General features: G+C 36.5%; 1 protein-coding gene across 21 annotated transcripts in view; it reads right to left on the bottom strand.

Moving 5' to 3' along the window:
* SLC4A7 (solute carrier family 4 member 7) overlaps positions 1-18,945 on the bottom strand; it is a 111,154-nt gene that overhangs the window by 28,234 nt on the left and 63,975 nt on the right. For 12 of the 21 annotated variants that reach the window (XM_045037721.1, XM_045037718.1, XM_023260634.2 and 9 more), the window contains 8 exons: positions 18,361-18,476; positions 16,219-16,376; positions 14,522-14,609; positions 12,632-12,778; positions 8,859-8,965; positions 6,496-6,670; positions 2,777-2,910; positions 1,356-1,601 (listed from right to left, as the gene is read on the bottom strand). In XM_045037721.1, the coding sequence (XP_044893656.1) occupies positions 1,356-1,601; positions 2,777-2,910; positions 6,496-6,670; positions 8,859-8,965; positions 12,632-12,778; positions 14,522-14,609; positions 16,219-16,376; positions 18,361-18,476 (1,171 nt within the window). Of the gene's footprint in view, positions 1-1,355; positions 1,602-2,776; positions 2,911-6,495; positions 6,671-8,858; positions 8,966-12,631; positions 12,779-14,521; positions 14,610-16,218; positions 16,377-17,114; positions 17,175-18,360; positions 18,477-18,945 lie in introns of all 21 variants that reach the window. The other 9 variants (XM_045037717.1, XM_045037719.1, XM_045037714.1 and 6 more) reach the window with 1 other exon arrangement.

Here is an 18,945-nt window from a genome sequence, read left to right on the forward strand (position 1 = left end):
AGATACTACCATATTTAGTAAGGCCACTCTACTAAATCTTACCTACTTGACCCCCACGGGAGCAGCTCTGCCTCCCCAGGCACACATAAACGAAGCACAAAGCTCTCAATACAGAGATACTCCTATTTCCGCTTTGTACTCTGACAAGCCCTACCTACTCATGCTCATCCTTTATGGATCTTAAGTTTCATTCTTAAAGAAATAAATGAAAAACAATTTTTCATCAGGATAGAACTAGGAAAGTCATAAGGAGATCGGAAAGTTCAGTTTATCTCCCCAGAACTCACTTGCCTAAAGAAAAACTAGAAACACACACACACACACACACACACACACACACACACACACACACAAGCAAAGAAATCTCTAACTGTGGATTTAAAAAATAAAAAGGAGAAATACACAGGAATATTTCCAATTAGATTATCAGCTGTTTAAGAACAGGCAAGAGGCTGGACGTTGGATTCATTCCATGCTCTATCATTTCCTAGCTGTGTTTGACCCAAGGCAAGTTTTAACCTCCATGAGGCTGTTTCTTCATACACAAAAGGGGCTAGGATATGAATAACTAAGTCAAATGTGATATGAATTATGCAACAGCACTACACAGTTGTACCCCAGTATTTTGGTAACCACTTTCTCCTTGCAAGTCAATCAAATGCAGGATCACATTTATACTAAATGCTATATGCTACAGACAGCAAATACAGGCATCTACCTAGATATGTCAGACTTTTAATTGAATATATCTGTCAACCTTCTGTAACTATTATGATCACTTTTCAAATCCTATCTTATTCCAGAGTCTTAAAAGATGTTCAATTCATGCTTTTCTTATCACAAAGCAAACGGTCCACCAAACAGCATCAGAGTGTACTGAAATTACACCGTAAAAATAACTTCAAATAAAAATGATCAGACTTCAAAAATGTTAATGAAAATGCAAACTACGAGGAATATAAAAATCTCTGCGTCCTACATTCAGGACTTGGTTACAGAATACTAGATGGAACACAAGATCTAACAAAATTGCTTGATTCAAATATACAGTGCTTAGTTGCCAAAGAATTGCATTTAAATTGACTGATCCAATTCAAACAGAAGACCAAAAATACACACATTTGAGAAAGTTGTTTCTGGAAATAAAAATGACTGAATTTGTTCAACTATTTATGTTCCTACTGAGTGCGTTGGTCAAGTCTCATCTGTAACAAACAAGTCAACCTCCACATGGCTAGTTGGGTAAGTTACAGCTAGATATACCATGAGCATCACATGCAAAATAATGCTTTTAGGCTCAGACATTGCTGCAAAAAATACATTCTAATAATATTGGGGAAAACAGAAACACTTACGAGTAGCTGGTCAGTTTATCTAAGTTGTTGTGCATATTAAATGCATATATTTCTCCTAAGTGGAAGAGCTTCTCCAAAGCCTCGTAGATGAATATGATGCAAATAAGAGCTGCAAAAGCCTCCTCTGTAAATCGAGTGATATAGCACACAAGGCTGCTCGCATCTGTTGCAACCAAAACAATGCACAAGAAGGAAGTCCACAGACCAATACTGGTTCTTAAAGACAGATAGGAAAGCTGATAATCTCTGTTTAGGGAAAAAATGTGATATGATCAACATACACACACAGCAGTGTATATCTGTAATTAAGATTTTCACAACAAGCAATAACAAGAGTCTAAAAACATAAGCTTCCTAAAAAGAGTAAATTACAGAATAACAATAATGACTAAAGAAAGCCCTCGGTATGTCTCTGCTGCAACTGAAGATAACAGAATTATAACAGCTTACTTATATAAAAGATTTACAGTGGAAATCCGCTAGGCAATCAGTATTTCAAAAACAAAGACCACACTTTAGAAATCAGTTCTGAGGAGTAGAAGACAGACGTGCAGTCTACAGAACTACATGGGACTCTCTAAAGACCCGGAAGCTCTACGCTAACATGGTAACCACACCCCGTCCCCTCCACAGCCATCACTAACATCTCCTCTGCCACCAGTATCGCCACAGAAAGTGACTTCATTTTGTAAATTCAATTTCAAATAAGAAATTACTTTAAGACCACAGAGTCCAGAACACTTCAGGTCATTGCATTCTGTCTTAGTCTGTGCAGCTGGCATGCCAGATTGGAATCAGAATCAGCTTGTTCAGTGAAGACGCAATCAGAACAAGATGAGTCAGATGAATCAGCTATTTTAATAGGATCAAGTGGTTTCAGGCTAAAATATTCAATGGCATTTATCTCCCAAAAGGAATAGTATTGGCCATGTCAAATTCCAACTCTACCAGCTACAGTACCCAGAACTGATTCCCACACTGTGAACCCTGCCAATGGAAACTGACATCTCACTCCGGCAACTAAAATTCATTCTGCTAAATAGACCTGATTGGCAAAGTCAGCTACAGCCTCCAAGATCCACCTCTTTTTAAAATTCCTTTAAAAGACCAACATACCAGCTAATCAACAATTAGATTAACTCCTTCTTGCTGGGTTGATGCTTGCCAGCACAAAGGATTTTTATTGCACAAGTGATTTGTTGACCAGGACTCAAATCCACTGATTTTATACACACGGTGACGGGGTTGGTACAATAGCAGTGATGGGAGGAGGGTCAACCACACAGTAGCCCCCAAATACTGAAAATATATATACTGTCTTTTTCAGCTACTAAATATATAATGCACTTAACTAAAGTTAATAAACAACATAATTATACACATATGTAGACACATGTGATAAGTAAATAACTATTACGTACCTGCAGAACTTAAATAAAATTTTTTCAAACACTAAAACTGGACCTGTGCTCCCCAATATTGTTAGAGGTTGCCCAGCAAACAACGAATAGGCAATCCCAGTTAATGATGCTCCAAAAAGAGACTCTATTGCACTCTGTTTAAGGAAAAAAGAAATGAATAGAAGTAATACATCATAAACATTATCTCTGACCTACTGAAACACACATAAGACATCTGAAAAATAAAAACACAAATCAAGTAGTTAAACACACAAAGCAGACACAACTTTTGATTCTTAAATTTCTATTTTAAATATGGACAATTACAAATACATCTCAAATACATAGGGAAAACTGCTTTGTTTTCATATTAAAAGTGAGCTTTTGCAATCAACCTTTATACAGAACTCAGTATTGTGGGAGGCAGGAGGGAGGAGTAAACGGAAGAGAAGCCTAGATTCTAACTCTATCTATAGGTATTTTATCTCTTAAGACTGTAGGGAGTACAAATACACTTGTTATTGTGCATATTTTTATATGTCTGAAATAATTCATTAAAAAAATAGGAAACATTAAATACTCGATATGGTGTGCTACAAGAAAAGACTCCTTCAGACAGGTAAGTCAGAAATTAACAACTGATCCTATCAGTCGCAAAATGATTTCTAAAGAGCAATTTTCCACACGTTTCAAAGAAATTACTCTTATATGATAGGCTTAACCAACAGACATCAAAAATAAAATGCTTTTAACATAAAATAGATGGAATATCTCCTTTAATAACTCAGAGCAACCATTCAATGAAGAAGTATGTGACTACTAAAGCTAGGTAAAAAAAAAAAAGGTAAAATAAGAAAATCAAAGACTCAAGAAAGTGTAAATCAAAGCTAGTACGTCAGCCTCTACCAATAGGACATCTTAACTCATTAGTTAATTAGATGATAAGGGGTACAGGCTATGCCACTAGACACAGGGGAGGGATCAGAAAGAAAAGAACAGTTCATCACTCACAACATCAAGGTCAACTGGAATGCACTATCAAGAAAGGGGAAAGCCCATCATAGTTGGGAAAGGCAAGGAAAAGAAGCTCATGAGAAGCACCCCGCCTGGACGTGGGAGGCAGCACAGCAGCAGAAGAGCAGGGCTTCAGAACCAGATTGGAGCAGACGACCCTTTACAACCAGATGCTAAGCCACTGGCATTATTCAAACTTTTCGAGCCCAACCCTACTCATTTTTCAGCAGGAGCGGTAAGAGCCGGGGGAACTTAATGAAGCGGTGTTTGAGAAAACACCTAGCCAGCCTACCGGCTGACACACAGAATGCACTCAATAAATGGCAGCGATTCTTATCAGCAGAAATAACAGCATCTTCCAAAATCAAAATCACAAAATAACAGTATGCAGTAAAAGTATTATTCAACTATTAGTATAAAATAGTACCAAACTCACATACATCGGCCAAAACAAAGGGCCCGTATTAACTGCTAAGCCACTATAAAATACTTGGTTCAATCAGAATACGCATATTTAGGAATGAATTGAAGCAGAGCTCAAGGCAAAGGAAAAAAATGTCTACAGGGTGTCGAGAGAGAGCAAAAAACCGAGAAGAGAAGCAAGCAGATGGCAAATAAAGAAATGCTAGCTGGGGGCAAACAGGCACCGAATAATAGTTTCCCTTCCCAACATGGTGTTAAAAAGGCAGAACCTGTCGCAGGAAGCCCTTCCTTTCACCACTGTGTCCACCACTCCTCTCCCAAGCCCTTTACTGGCACATTCACTAGTTCCTTCACCCAGATCTAGTCTTATCCTCATTTGTAAATGGTTTTTATGTTCATTCCCAAGCAGAACGGTCTCTCTCCCTAAGAAACCAGACCCTACCACACTGCCTTCCTCTGGCCACAATCAGAAGCCTTCATCTTACCCACCAGAAGCCCTAACAGTGTCTTCCCTGTACCTCTCCACTGCACAGCAGTGACCGCTCCATGCTAATCTTTCTTCTTTCTCAGAGCCTCTAGTTTGGCTTTTGCAAACTTCCATCATCCTGATTCCTCTTTTCAAGTTCTGGTGGTGCTGTGTCTCATCTGCTGGGCCATTTTCCTCCGCAGTCTCATTCCTCCTCCGGTCCACAAACGTAACTCCGTACTTTTCCCTCTCCCCTCACTATGAATGATCTCCCCTGTCACCGTCACCTATTCCCAACCTTTATTCCTGCTCCTTACAAACTTGCTCCACTGTACAAACTCTGGAATTGTACCTCCTACTTGACGTTCCGACAAAGCACCTGAAAACAAACGCATCATCTCTGTATCACTTTCCTCGGTAATACTCCGGATTTCCCACTGTGGTCCTTCCACCTGCTACAGCTCCCCCCTGATCTCATTCACATGTGCCACAGCACACCATGACGTATTCCCTAGGTACACACTACCGTATCTTCTTGTCTTGTTAGGATCCTTGAGGACAGAAGACACATGCTCATCTGACACTTGTCTATGTCCCCCCCGATGCCTACAGCACCATCACAGGCACAGGGTATATTAAACAGCAGGATGAGAAAGGCAGGCAGTGCAGGAAAGTCCAAAAGCAAAGCGGCATTGTTTCCATGATGGTAACAGGTAAGACACATTTCCAGGGGGACCAGCAGGGTTACATGTATATTTTGCAACAACGCATAAAAAGCAACTTATTAAAAACAGATTTCCTCGATAAAATGATTGAGGGGTAAAAGAATCTAAATAACCAAAAATAAATTGAGTTCAAAGGAAATTTTAGTTGTCAAATTTGTCTCACGTTCAGATCACGAAATAGTTTAACTGAATAATGATCAATTAGCTTCTGGCTATTTTTTTCACCTTTTATCTGGAAAAAATGAATTTCCTCCTAAGAGTAAATGTAATTAAATAAAATACACTTAAGAACTGCAAATCATCTCATTTAAATTCCATTAAAATTTAAACAAACAAACAAAAAGTCTTTTTCAACATTTTACAAGGCACTGGATACTCTTATCATGCCTCCCACAGCCCCTCATACAGCATTACCAAGAACAAAAAGTCATAAAAACTTTCATTTTAGTCATATCAAAATACGGATGCAGTTTTCAGTTACACTTTCCAATTAAAACGTTGGCTACTTTTACACAATTTTAGTAACAGCAAAATAAACAACACTAGAAATCCACCATTTTTCTACAACTTGCAAAGGCTACTTATCTAGTCTGGGCCTACCCACCAGGGCTGATGAGTTAACATTAATCCCAGGGCTCTAACTAATCCCATGATGCCTTACAGGATATGAAGTAGCCCCACTGGTAAATTCACCCACCCTTGACCCACCCAGAACCAGTTCAATTTGTCTCCCACCACCAACCCTTCCCCACACCCCACAACAAAGACAATACAAGCCTTTTACTCAGTTTATAAAACCATTCATCCAGCAGGCCAGGATCAACTTTGTTTTTTCTTTTTCTTGTTTTCTTTCTTTTTTTTTTTTTCTTTCTTTTTTCTTTTTCTTTTTTTTTTTTTTTTTTTTTTTTTACCTCAACTGTGCATCTTCTCCTGCTCAAATGGCTTCCCCATGTTTTCCATAGCAATTACCCTTGGGGGAAGTCTGCTTTGGGACAGGTTAATCATGCTGTGGGTAGACTCTTCAAATAAAAGTAGGAATAGTGAGACAAATGCACACAGACACTTGCCTCTGAAGAGCTAAGAGCCTGGCCACTACCAATCTTTGTACTCACTATTCTGCCTTCTGTAGCTTCTCCAAGCAGCCCTCCAAAAGTGATTACAGGAGACATACAGGCACAGTATAGGAAAAGAATCGAGGCCAGGCACTGTAGACTTAATGCATCCTTGAAGTCACTCAAGAAAAAAGGTGCTTTCCTTTTGATGTCAAGTATCAAACCACCAAAAAGCCTAAATAGGTGAGATGAAACTCGTCAAACTGTACACTAGAGGCTTCTAGCTAGTTCAAACTAAATCTATGGGCTACATAAAACTGCTGGTGCCTAGTGTTTTGTCAACAGAAATTAATATCCTAGCTAAATCACGATATAAATTACAGAAGATACACTCATTTAATCTCATCCACTGACAGAGGAAAGGCAGATCTCATTACGTTAAAAGACACATAAACATCTGTATTTTATGGACTATATACTGAGAAGACTGCAGGCAAATGATTTTATATGAGTAAATGTAATTTCACACACAAATGTACAAGAAAATATACAATAAAAATAAATAAAACCTAACAGTCCATTCAAGAAAATATGCATAAGCAATTCTATCAGTTAGTATCTACATTATAAATCTTAAAGGCAAGTGTCAGAAATACCAGGAAGGCAATTATAATATAAACCGTAAGTCCTCAAATACCCTTTACTATGAATCCAGTATGCTGTGCTTAGACTCAGTAGCGAATTGAATAATTTTAATTACTTTTAAAATTACTACTTCAATCACATAAATATTTCTGGTCCAGGTAAAAAGCCTAAAAAATTAATGCAGGGTATTTAATTTACTGGATATGTACTCAAGTTCACGTGCATGTGGAGAAAACTAAGGTTTAAATTGGTAAATTTAAAATGTGTATTTGCACATTAGAGCCTCAGCATTTCAATGTAGGTGTTTTTTTGTCTTTTTTTTTTTTTTTTTTTTAATTTAACTTTTGGATACATCTAACTTGAAAGCACTCTACTAAAATATAAGCCTCAGTGAGGGGCAGGGACTTTTCCTTGTTCACTGCCATTATCACCAGTATCTAGAACACTGCCCAGGACATAGTAGGTACTCAGTAAATAGTAACAAATCAGTAATTCAAAAAGGTTTTGTGACTCATAAAACATACATTCTGCAGAAAATACACCAAAAAAGTAATCTTAAGCTTTAAAATGTTTTGGATGTTTCAAGGTTTACCATTCTACCTTTTTAAAAGTTAATATTGCAAACTAAATACTAAATACACACTGACAAGTTGACAGAAGTTACTGTGTAAATAATCTGACAGCGGGGGAAATCAACTTGCAATAAAAAAAGGTGTCAATGATCATGTCGAAAATGAAACCACATCATCAAATCAACAACTGATCAACAGTTTATATGAGGCTCTCATGTGACAGACTGTGAAATCAGTGGGGGCCTGACTTGGTATTTCTCACTGACTAACCCGATCTCAGCCTGAAGTCCGAGGAAGTAACAGTAACTGCTAGTGTTCGGGGATACTTGCAGAGACTAATATTTGACCATGAACAAATTGTGTGTTCAAGTTTCTCTAAATTTTATGTTCAGTATGCCAGTTGTTCTTTTTCTCTGATAGCGTCCTTTAGGCATATGTCATCAATACCCCTAATAATGTGGCTGTTATCAAGTATCCTGATGTCTTAAACAAATATGGAAGGTTCAAAATCTTAGTTTCACAGCCACCACCCGTGGACAACAGTATCAATATCCACATGCTTTTTTCTACAGTATGGAAATACCGTAACATTTCTCTATTCTACAAAATATTTTCAGACAATGTTTGCACCTAGCAATATTTCTATTTTTTATTCCCCAAATTAACACCTTCAACAGTTTTTCTAACTAGGTGTCCAGGGATCATTACCATGGTTTCATTAGCTTTGCTGTCTCATTTTACACTATCTCATGATACAATGTTCACTTAAGAGTTTTAAATCTATGCACACACACACAAACTATTGGTTGTAATTCCTCTCTGTTCCCATAATTCTGTAACTTTATACAGAGAATTTTAATAGCACTCCACACCTTCTTCAAGAACCTTCTGAATGGGTAATGTAAATTACACTATATTCTATGTAACTGCTCAATATTCTTATCGTATGGGCCATAATATTTTCATTTTAAATTAAAGGCTGATATAAAGAATCCAAGCATCTACTAGTAAAATTATTTTTAAATAATTTTCCTCAACAAAATACACTTATATAATAATGCATTTTAAATATAGAAAAAAAAAAAAAAACACTGTACAAGATTAACTTCCATATACTTGCAAAGAAAAAGACTTTTTATGCCTTCTTCATCAAATCAACCCCTAGTCCTCAAAAGACACCCACACTGAATCAGTATTTGTACCCACCGTCCGGTCCTTTGCAGCTCAGGCCCGGCATGATGACCGGCCTCATTAGGTGTCTCACCCGAGCTGGGGGCAGATCCATTGGGAAATACAGGAATCTTCCTCTTTTCCTGAATTTCACAAAAAACACATTTTCAGAATTCTGTTTTCAAAAAGTTCAGATGGCACTCCTGAATTAGAGGGAACAGGAGATCTTATATTGATTGCATTATCTAATCAATACCCTTGGAAATAATGATACCTCATATAAACGTCCACTTGAAATGAACTGCACATTAGAACAGTTATGTAATATTTGTCTCCATTAACATTTCAACTTTATGACTGATTGGCTTTTTATATTTTGTATCCTAAACCAAATATACTATATACAACACATTCATACCCACCATCTCAAATTGTCACTCAGTAATAGGAAAATAAATATCCAAAAGCATCTCTCTAACCAGAATATTTAAAATATTGCTCATACTAATGAAAAATACACTTTATGTTAATAAAAAAGTAAATGCCATTTTCCTTTTACCACAATACTTCCCTGAAGATGAAAGTAGCACAAGAGTTGTCTTTTAAAAACACGTTTTCATAAAAATCAATTTCCTATTACATTATATTATTACTAATTCAAGACTTGCGTGAGTGATAAAGGCTCCCCCTCCCTTCACTTGAAGATCAAGGAAGTAACTTCTAATCTGTTACCTCCAGAGGTCAGCGGTCAATGGGCTGTGTGTGACACAGCTGTGAGAAGGAAAGAAGGACAGGGGAAGGGTGTCCATCCCAGGAGACCCCCTTGGTCAAAAACCCTGGGTGAGCTACAAACTTACACTACTTGGTTTATATGTTCGACATTTATAGCGTAGCAAGACTTATCTATAATCATAGGATTAGCGCTTGAAAATGTCAAAATTAAAACTAAATTACATCTTAGCTCAAAGGGGAAAGAAGAGTACAAAACTACAGAATTCCTAAAAAACAAAAGAAATGGAAAACACTACATAACACAATCCGTGGGATATAGCAAAACCATCATTCAAGAAAATTGAGCATTTATATTAAGAAAAACAAAAGGATACAAATACATGAATTAAACATCCAGCTCAGGAAATATGAAAACAGATTCTTTCCTGAAGTGAAAGTAATGAAATGAAACCACTAAAAGCAGAAACGGAGTTAGAAAACAAAACGCTTCTTTAAAAAAGGAGAACTGAAACAAGCTGTAAAAGCTGCTCTATTTCAGAAACAGGATAAACCATTAGCTAACACACAGTTAAAGATATGGCAAGGAGGCAGCTTCAAACTGAAGGAAATTTTGTACACACACACACACACACACACACACACACACACGTACGTACATACACCACCCTATGCAAATAAATTAAAAACCTTAAAGAAATGGGTAATACAAAGGAACACATAATTTCCCCAAAACTGAAACCAGAAAAACAGGAAATAGGCAATTTTCTAGGAAAATATAATACTGACCCCAGAAAACAGAGAAAGCTTACACAAACCAATCACTGCAGAAGAAACAAGCAAGTTGTAAAGTCCACCATACAACAAAATACTCAGGCTCAGAAAATTTTCCAAAGGAATTCTTCCAGACTTTTAGAACCAAATTACTCTAGCTATTTAAAGTTTTAAAAAAACAGGGAAGGGAAAATTTACAGATATGAAATAAATAGAAGAAAGATATGAAAGCCAGAAGACTGCACAAAAAACTACGGACCAATCTACTTACAGTGATGCAAACAACTTAAAATATTAGATGTAGGCGACCAGCATTCTGAAGCCAAATTTGGGTTCATTCAACGCAAGAGTGTTTTCAAATTAAAGAACCTATTAATATGGTCTACCACAATAAATGATCAAAGGTCATACAATCATCTCCAGAGATGCTACAAAGCCATTTGAAAAATTTAACATCCACTTACATTAAAAACTTCAATGAAACAGACTTTAATTGGATTCTTTCTGAGCATGATAAAATGTGTATTTTGGCTTCAATGTCAGTAACTTAATGAAAGAAACATTAGGGACACTAACTACAATTGGGAACAAATTAAGAAATGCCCATTTAAAGTCAACTGCCACTCAACATTACTAGAGATTTCAGCCAATACAATCAGACAACAGAAAATACACTAGAGCTGTAAGGAGAAAAGGAGAGATCAAAATATCTGACTGCAGATGACATGGCTGAAAAACTATTACATACAATGAAAGAACTCAGAAAGGGAGGAGAATAAAAAAGAAATACTCAGTAACAAAGAGCCTTTATATATAAAAGTAACAAAGTGAAGATATAACAGAACAAAACCTCATTTACAATACAGACCTTAAAGATAAAATGCCCAGAATACATTCACCAAGTATATAAAGTGTAGATAAAGGAGAATTTTATGGCATTCCTTAAGGACACAGAAACTAACTTGAAATCGGAAAACAAGTAGGGGGAAACATACCATGTTCTTGAATGACTCAATGTTAAAAGATGTCAACTCTCCCTCAGTTCATTTACAAATTTAACTGCCATCACAGTTTTTTAGAAATCAGGTTTTAGCTCTGGAAATTAAAAGCTCATTTTAAAGCTTACATAGAAAAATAAATCTACAAAGACAGCCAAGAAAATTCAGGAAAGCAAGAGTAACACAAGGGTCAAGAATGAATCTAGACCTACTGGATATTAAAATATGCCAAAAAGCCTCAGAAATTAAAGTATGGAATTGGTCCATGAACAGAGAGACCAATGGAATGGAAAAGAAATTCCAGAAGGACTTGAAAGCAAAGGGAAATTTACAAAACGATAAGGCAACAACACCAATCAAGGGGAGTAATGCTCAACTTTTTAATAAACTGGAACAAACTGGCAGCAATGTAGGTAAAAGATAAAGCTAGATGCATATTCCACATGATACACCACAATAAACTCCAAAGGATCAACAAATGATTTAAATGTTAAGAAAAGGTATGGTTTTTGTGTGTTTTGGGAGCAGGGTGGTTGCAATGAGCAAAATATATCCAGGAATATTCGATTTCACTAATTATAGCAATGTAAATGAAAACCACTTTAAAATACCTGACATAGTAGGATAAAGATTCCTATCCACCTGACAAGTATCCAAAAGTTTGATAACACGCTGTTAGCGAGGCTGTAGGGAAAGAGGCATTCATCACTGTGGGTGTCCAAAACAGCACAACCCAGTAAGAAGGGATTCTGGTAATATCTACTAAAATTATAAAAAAGGTTCCACGTGAGCCAGCAATCCTATTTCTGGGAACCGACACTACAGATACACCTGCACAAGACTAAATTGGCATACAAATATTGTGATACGGCTTAGAAAAGGAAAAGACTGAAGACAACCTGAGCCCAGGAACAGCATAAACTATAGTATATCCATAAATGAAATAAAACAGAGCTGTGAGAAAAATAAGACATATTTCTGTGATGTCTTCTGATCCACATCTCCAGGATATACTGTTATACTAAAAAAAAAAGCAAGGTGCAGAACAGGACATATGGTATGTTGGTAAGAAAGGAGGAAACAGGGCTATATTTGCATCCCCTTGGACTGAATACAAACTAGAAGGACAATGATGCTCCACGGGAGGTGGGTACAGGGGTAAGAAGGTAAAGGGAACATGACAGGGACACAACCGCTCTGAGTGTACCCGTTTACACAGTTTTGATTTGTGAATCATAAAAATGTATAACCTATCCAAAGATATTTTAACTAGGACAAAGCAACTCACAGGGTTGTGTGCAATCTTACCTGAGAAGGAACACTTTTTGGTGGCTCTATGCGTATGGAAGGGTCCCACTCTCCTGGAGGTAGGACAGTTACTTGATCTAAAAATTCATCAATTCCAGATAAGAGGTCGTTTCTGTCTTTTGCTTTATAGGCTACATCATGAAAAATCTACAGAAAAAAAAAATTGAGTGAAAGGATTTTAAAGAAGAAAGAAAATTCTACATATAGTAAACCTACTCTAGATATTACAAGTAAATCTGAAACAAAGGTAATTAATTACCTAAACTCTTATCCCAGGCAGGTCTCCATTCCACCCAGGGTAACAACCATAAAAAGTAACCCACTAATTGCATTATCAGATGAATTAATAACAATCAACCAACAAAAGAAAAGAGTGATGCATTAAGACAGAACACCTTTTTTAAAAAGAGTATTCTGGATGAGAAATGGTTACTAGTCATTACAGAATAAAATAATACTGTAGCATGTCATTTCGATTTCTATGACATTTTAGGGTCATTTATCCTAAGAAATGAGCATGGATCTGCAAAATATTTTACTTAAAAAGTCAGGTACTTGATCACTTATATTTACTGTCTGCCTACCATTTGCTGGGCACAATTTTAAGCACTGTGGATAGTGCACTGGACATAGATAAGGCAAAGTCCCTGCATTCAGAACTCTTTGTTTTTCCCCAGGAGGAAAGACAGCAAAACAAGTAATTACCTAAGTATGTAACTGCAAGTAATAATAAATACTCTGATAAAAATAAAGCAGCGTTAAGGAAAGAAAGTTGATGGAGAAGAAAAGGGTGACCGAGGAAAGTCTAAGAGGAAGTAACACTCTGGGAGAAATCTGAATGAGATGAGACAAAAACCATGCAAATGGTGGGATGGGATGATGGAAGGACACTTGGGCAAAGGGAAGAGCAACTGTATTTGTTCAGAGGCAGAAATGAGCATAAATCATCAGAACTAATAGGAAGCTAATGTGGCCAGAAAAAAAATGGGGAAGGAAGGGTGAGTAGTGGTAGTAGGATAAAAGTTTCAAGAAATATGCGGAGGCTTGATCAGGGAAACCCTTTGAAGACAATGGTCAAGAATTAAATATAAACATACATATATAGCAAGATACATCTGGATATTAACGATATATTCAAATCTGCATGTTATTAGCAGTGTAGAGGAAAATACTGTAAGAGAAAGATCCATAAAGTCCATGTTAATTGCCAACGAAAAAAGGGTGAGAGCGTCCAAGCCAGAGAAATGGCCGTGGAGATGGAAAGGAGATGGCAGACTAAATGCAAAACACATTGAGGTAAATCAGTAGAATCTGGTGACTAAGTGGTTGAGACAGGACAGAGAAAGGAGGTCAGGTTCAGATATGTGGAATTTCAGATGCTTTAGGGACATAAGGCAGACATGTCTAACACCTGATTACAAAACTCTCCCCCAAAGAGAAACAAAAGTCCTGGTCAATATAGGCCAAGCTCAATGAAGGGGTTCAAAAATGGGAGAGAGAAATTATGGAGAAAAAAAGCAGGAAAAGGGGAAAAGACAAAGTCCTGAGCAAAACCCAAATAAATGATATCCTGAAATTCAAGATGGAGAAAATTTCAAGAAGGTAGTCAATAATCTCAGATGTGGAGGGGCTGGGGGACAAAGAGTATCCAGTGATCTTGACAGAAAGGTCTTGAAGATCTTACCAAAGGTAAATGGTTGAAGAGTGAATAAAAGAGTACAAACAGCAAGGACAATTTTTTAAGCTTCACTATGAACAAAAAGAGAACTGTAATTGACATATATGTTTTACATTCAGTGTCCATTTCGAAAGGATTGAAATTCCACTTCAAAGGGATTTTATATTATATACCACGTAAACAGTGTCCACCTCATAGGGCATTTTAATTACCTCATCTGTCATGAGAGTGGCTATTGATCTTCCAATTTCATGGTACTGTGGTGCCTTGCCTGCTGGACCCAATAACAGAAACAAAAACCTAAAGAAACATTAAAATACACAGACTTAAATACAAATAACACAAACCTAAACACAGGCAGTCATAAAGAAATCATTCCAATGTAAGCACGGAAACCACATTCAGCCCTCTTTTCCATCCCCGCACACCAATCACCAGAAAAAAAAAATGACAACAACTCTACTCACACTAAAGCAGATGTCAAAACTAGGCAAGGCACTCATAAACTTTCTACCGACCTCCTGCTCCCCATCCTCCTTACGGTAAACGAGTGATTCAAGAATTGAGTGTTCTACATTACAAGTTCCCATTCCCTTTACCCTTTTGAATTTGAGTAAATAATTTGATCTGATCTGTACTGAAAAAAAGGTAAATGAGTAAATTGAGTAAATACCAATCCTATTAAATACTTACAAGTAAGGTTTGCCTAGTAAATTCAGTGTGTACAAATAAACAGTCACAACCCCTCAAACCACAGTCTGGATAAAGACTCTAATGAGTAAATAAGGGACTATGGAAAGAAAAATAATTTTTATGTATAGCTCCACAAATTTAACATCAAACCTCACATTTTATTTTTTTATTTATTTGTAAGTGTCTAAATAAAAAAGCATTTAGCTGCCTACCACATCCTCATGAACACCACAGTAAAATATTAATATTCACACTTGTCCAAATTGGAAGCATTCACCTTCTTGCTTTATGAGAATTTAAGTGTGAATCTATGGAATTATTTTTTCTCACTTACCTTAACACTGCACCACTAATGCAACTCAGGAAAGCATACTAAAAATAGGCACACGTATTCCAATCAAATGGCAATTAATTCTTCATATTTAATATTATATGAATGATTTTTTAAAGATTTTAAAAATTACTCTTATTTACAATTAAGTTTATAATTAAATCGGTTAACTAACAAATTGATCATCCTCTATAACACAACTTGCTAATTCTTATGGATATTCCCCCTTTTTAAATTACATATATTGAACAGAAAATTTTGGTCAGGTCAGAACAAAGCATTTTGCTTAATTCAGAGGTACTTATCAATCATCAATGAGGGAGTAATCATATCCTCATTCTATAAATGAAAAATTAAGTCAGACTTGACCTTTCCGGATTCAACTCCATTCTGACTCCACAGGGCATAATACATCTGTCTGAACCTGAGCCATTGTCTTTTAAACCAAAGCTCCTAAAACACCAAACTTCTTATAAAGGTACAAATGCTAAGTATTATTTTTTTAAATGTTTATTTATTTATTTTGAGAAAGAGAGAGACAGAGTGCAGGGGAGGCGCACAGAGAGAGTATCCCAAGCAGGCTCCCCACTGTCAGCCCAGAGCCCGACACAGGCCTCGATCTCACGACCTGAGATCACGACCCGAACTGCAATCAAAAGTCAGACACCTAACCGACTGAGCCACCCAGGCGCCCCCAGCTAAGTATTTTTCAAAGGATGCTTTCTTTTTGTTTTTGTTTTTTTTTAATTCCAGAAAGAAAGAGAACTCTTTTATGCTCTACTAGTCAAAGCATCCAGTGCAATGAAAATATTAATTAAAGTAAGCTTTTATCCCTTTTATCAATAGATAAAACTTTTCAGATTTTGGACATGCTGAGAACATTACCTGGTAGGAACAGGGACCTCAGTCAACCCCGAGAGGAGAACAGCAGGGGCCAGTCTCACAAATGCAATTATAGGTCTTTCCAAAAAGTCTACTTCTCCCACCAGAACATTGGATGCCTCGGCTCCTGAAGGAATTTTTCTCATGAAATTCATATCAACCTATTGACAAATAAGTAATAATTAAAAATCAAATCTGCATGGCATTTATAACTATTTTGAGGGAAATAAGAAAGAAAAAAAATGCTTTCAAGACTACTATTTGCTAATCAAAACTGGTGATCTAATGGATAAACACCAAAATCCCCACCCATGTAAAGAATGGAGTAGACAAATACAAAAAAGCAAGCAAAACACATCTATCAAACAATGCTCCCAACCGTTTTAATTGTCATAATCTTTACTACTTCAGAGATCTAAGTTATCAAACATACAAACTAGAGAAAATTTTCAGTGATTATAGCACTATTCATTAAAAACTACTAAGGACAAAAATACAGCTCACAAACTAACAGTGGTTCATGAAATTATACACAGTGCTAAAAAATATTCATTTCATGATTATTTTTACTTAATCTTAGAAATGAATTAGCCCCTTTGTATTTTATACATATTTTTTATAAGTACTTTTTATTTTAGAGCGTTCTGTGTATTCCCCAGTATTTTCATTAAGTGGAAAAAGTTCTTTTTATTTTTATTTAAAACTAAAATAAATAGCCATTTATCGCTATAGACATAGGACAGTGCTATAACATCAAATTTAGTCGTCTGTGTATAATTACAAAGAAAAGGCTATAAACAGAATATCAAAGTATGGGAATTTCATTTATATGCAGTTTCACACACATCACTAAACAACCACTTACAGGGCTATCTATTAAAAACAAAAGCAGCACTTACAGCGGGCCTCTTGAGTCCCACACCCAGTGTGCCACAACTACAGTGCCAGGAGGCAGACTCCTGCCCGACAGGAGACAAGGTGTACACAAGGATAGGCCAAGTAAAGAAAAGTAAAACTGTGACAGAGGAACAAAAATAAACGGCACCTGCCATGTCTAGAGGAGATCTATAATGTAAGTTACATTTAATCCATTTAACAAGGATAAACTGCAGTATAGTTACGGAACACTCCTCACTCATTTGAAGCAACAGAAGCACCAGTCAAAATATGATCAAGTTAGACCGGAAGAATTAAAAATACGGTAGCCTTTCTGCATAAGTTAATGTACCTTATGCAAGGCCTTTTGTAATTTTAGAACTGGTAGCTCAAGCAAAGCTACAATGCAAACCATCATTTGCACTCCTCTTCTGCAAAATGCGATTTACAGGTTTTGCACCATAAAATAAAAAGCCTAAGAAAAATGAATCTTACTTGAAATAATCGTATTTAATTAAAAGTCTTAAATTGGATACAACAATGTTAACATAGAGAGCATCTTATAGCAAGCAAACTGATACTATCAAAAAATTGTAACAGCCACACAGAATCAACGATTCAGAAGCAGTACTCAGAGAGTATGCTTTATAGTCCACTGTAATTTGAACTTGGGAGTTTCTTGCCCTGCTCTTTTGAAATTTTGAAGTTTTCTTTTTCTATTTCATCTAAATACGCATCTACCAAAACAAAAAATCATAGTTCAGATAGGGGAGTTGTTTTTAAATCCATGCCTTTACCTACCCATGGGCAAACGCCGATTATGTCTCCCAGGGACATTCCAGAAAGTACTGACACCCTAAGACAGTAATTCTGGGATCTTATTACGGCCAAGAAAAGGCTGAATCGCCAGTGCTATAACATCATTCCCAAAATTAATCTTTCCAGTGGGGGGCAGCCCCAGAACAAATGAGTGTAACTCAAAAGGTACTGAAGTTTCATCTATGGGTAGGTATAGATGGAAATCCCATATTATTCAGATAGTCTTTTGTCAACATTCCTGAAACTAGTAAACAAAGTCATTCAAACGCTCTTGGACTATTACCCTTCTCATAATTTCTGAACCTAAGTTACATATCACAAGCATCACATGCAGGCTTATAAACCCCAATCTATTAAAAAATTATCATAATCAGCGCTAATAAAGCCACATTGCCAGTGATTTTCTCAATAAGGATGATTATGAAGATTTACAGAGAGCAACAGAATTACCTTGCTGAAGTCAACAGTACTATTTTCTCTGCTTCCTCCACTTCCATTACCTTTAATTTCTCCACTTTTACTATTATCCAAGTTTCCAGGTGCAGACTGTGGAGAGGCCAAAACACCTGAATTTGAATTTAAGAACAACAACAACAAAATCCAAATTAGTAAGGAGGAAATTCACTTTCTAAATGGACTCTGCTCATATCCTGAAAGTGATAATTTATCAAAAGCAAATGTGCAAGGTTAAAAAAAAAAAAAAAAAAAGTGCCAGGTGTTAGTACCATACGAGCAAGACCAGAGTAAAATTTTAAGCAACAATGAGGCTGTTTATTTTAACATTTAAAATAACTGGAATGTACGAAAACGGTGGTCTTTTGCCAATAAGAAAAAAAAATGTGAGTAGGTGAGGAGCACAGAAGATGGAAGATCTGGGTCAGCTCACACTACGAGTACCTGGGGAACGCGCTTCTAACACATCTGACATACATGCGAGTCGCACTGCATGTGGCACACTGACGTGAGTGACATCGTTTACTTTCTGAGAAACCCTAGATGCGACTCAGAAATCCACCATAACAACTTCCTCAACAA

Source organism: Felis catus, chromosome C2 (assembly GCF_018350175.1).
Source record: "Felis catus isolate Fca126 chromosome C2, F.catus_Fca126_mat1.0, whole genome shotgun sequence".
In the NCBI taxonomy this organism is placed as follows: Eukaryota; Metazoa; Chordata; class Mammalia; order Carnivora; family Felidae; genus Felis; species Felis catus.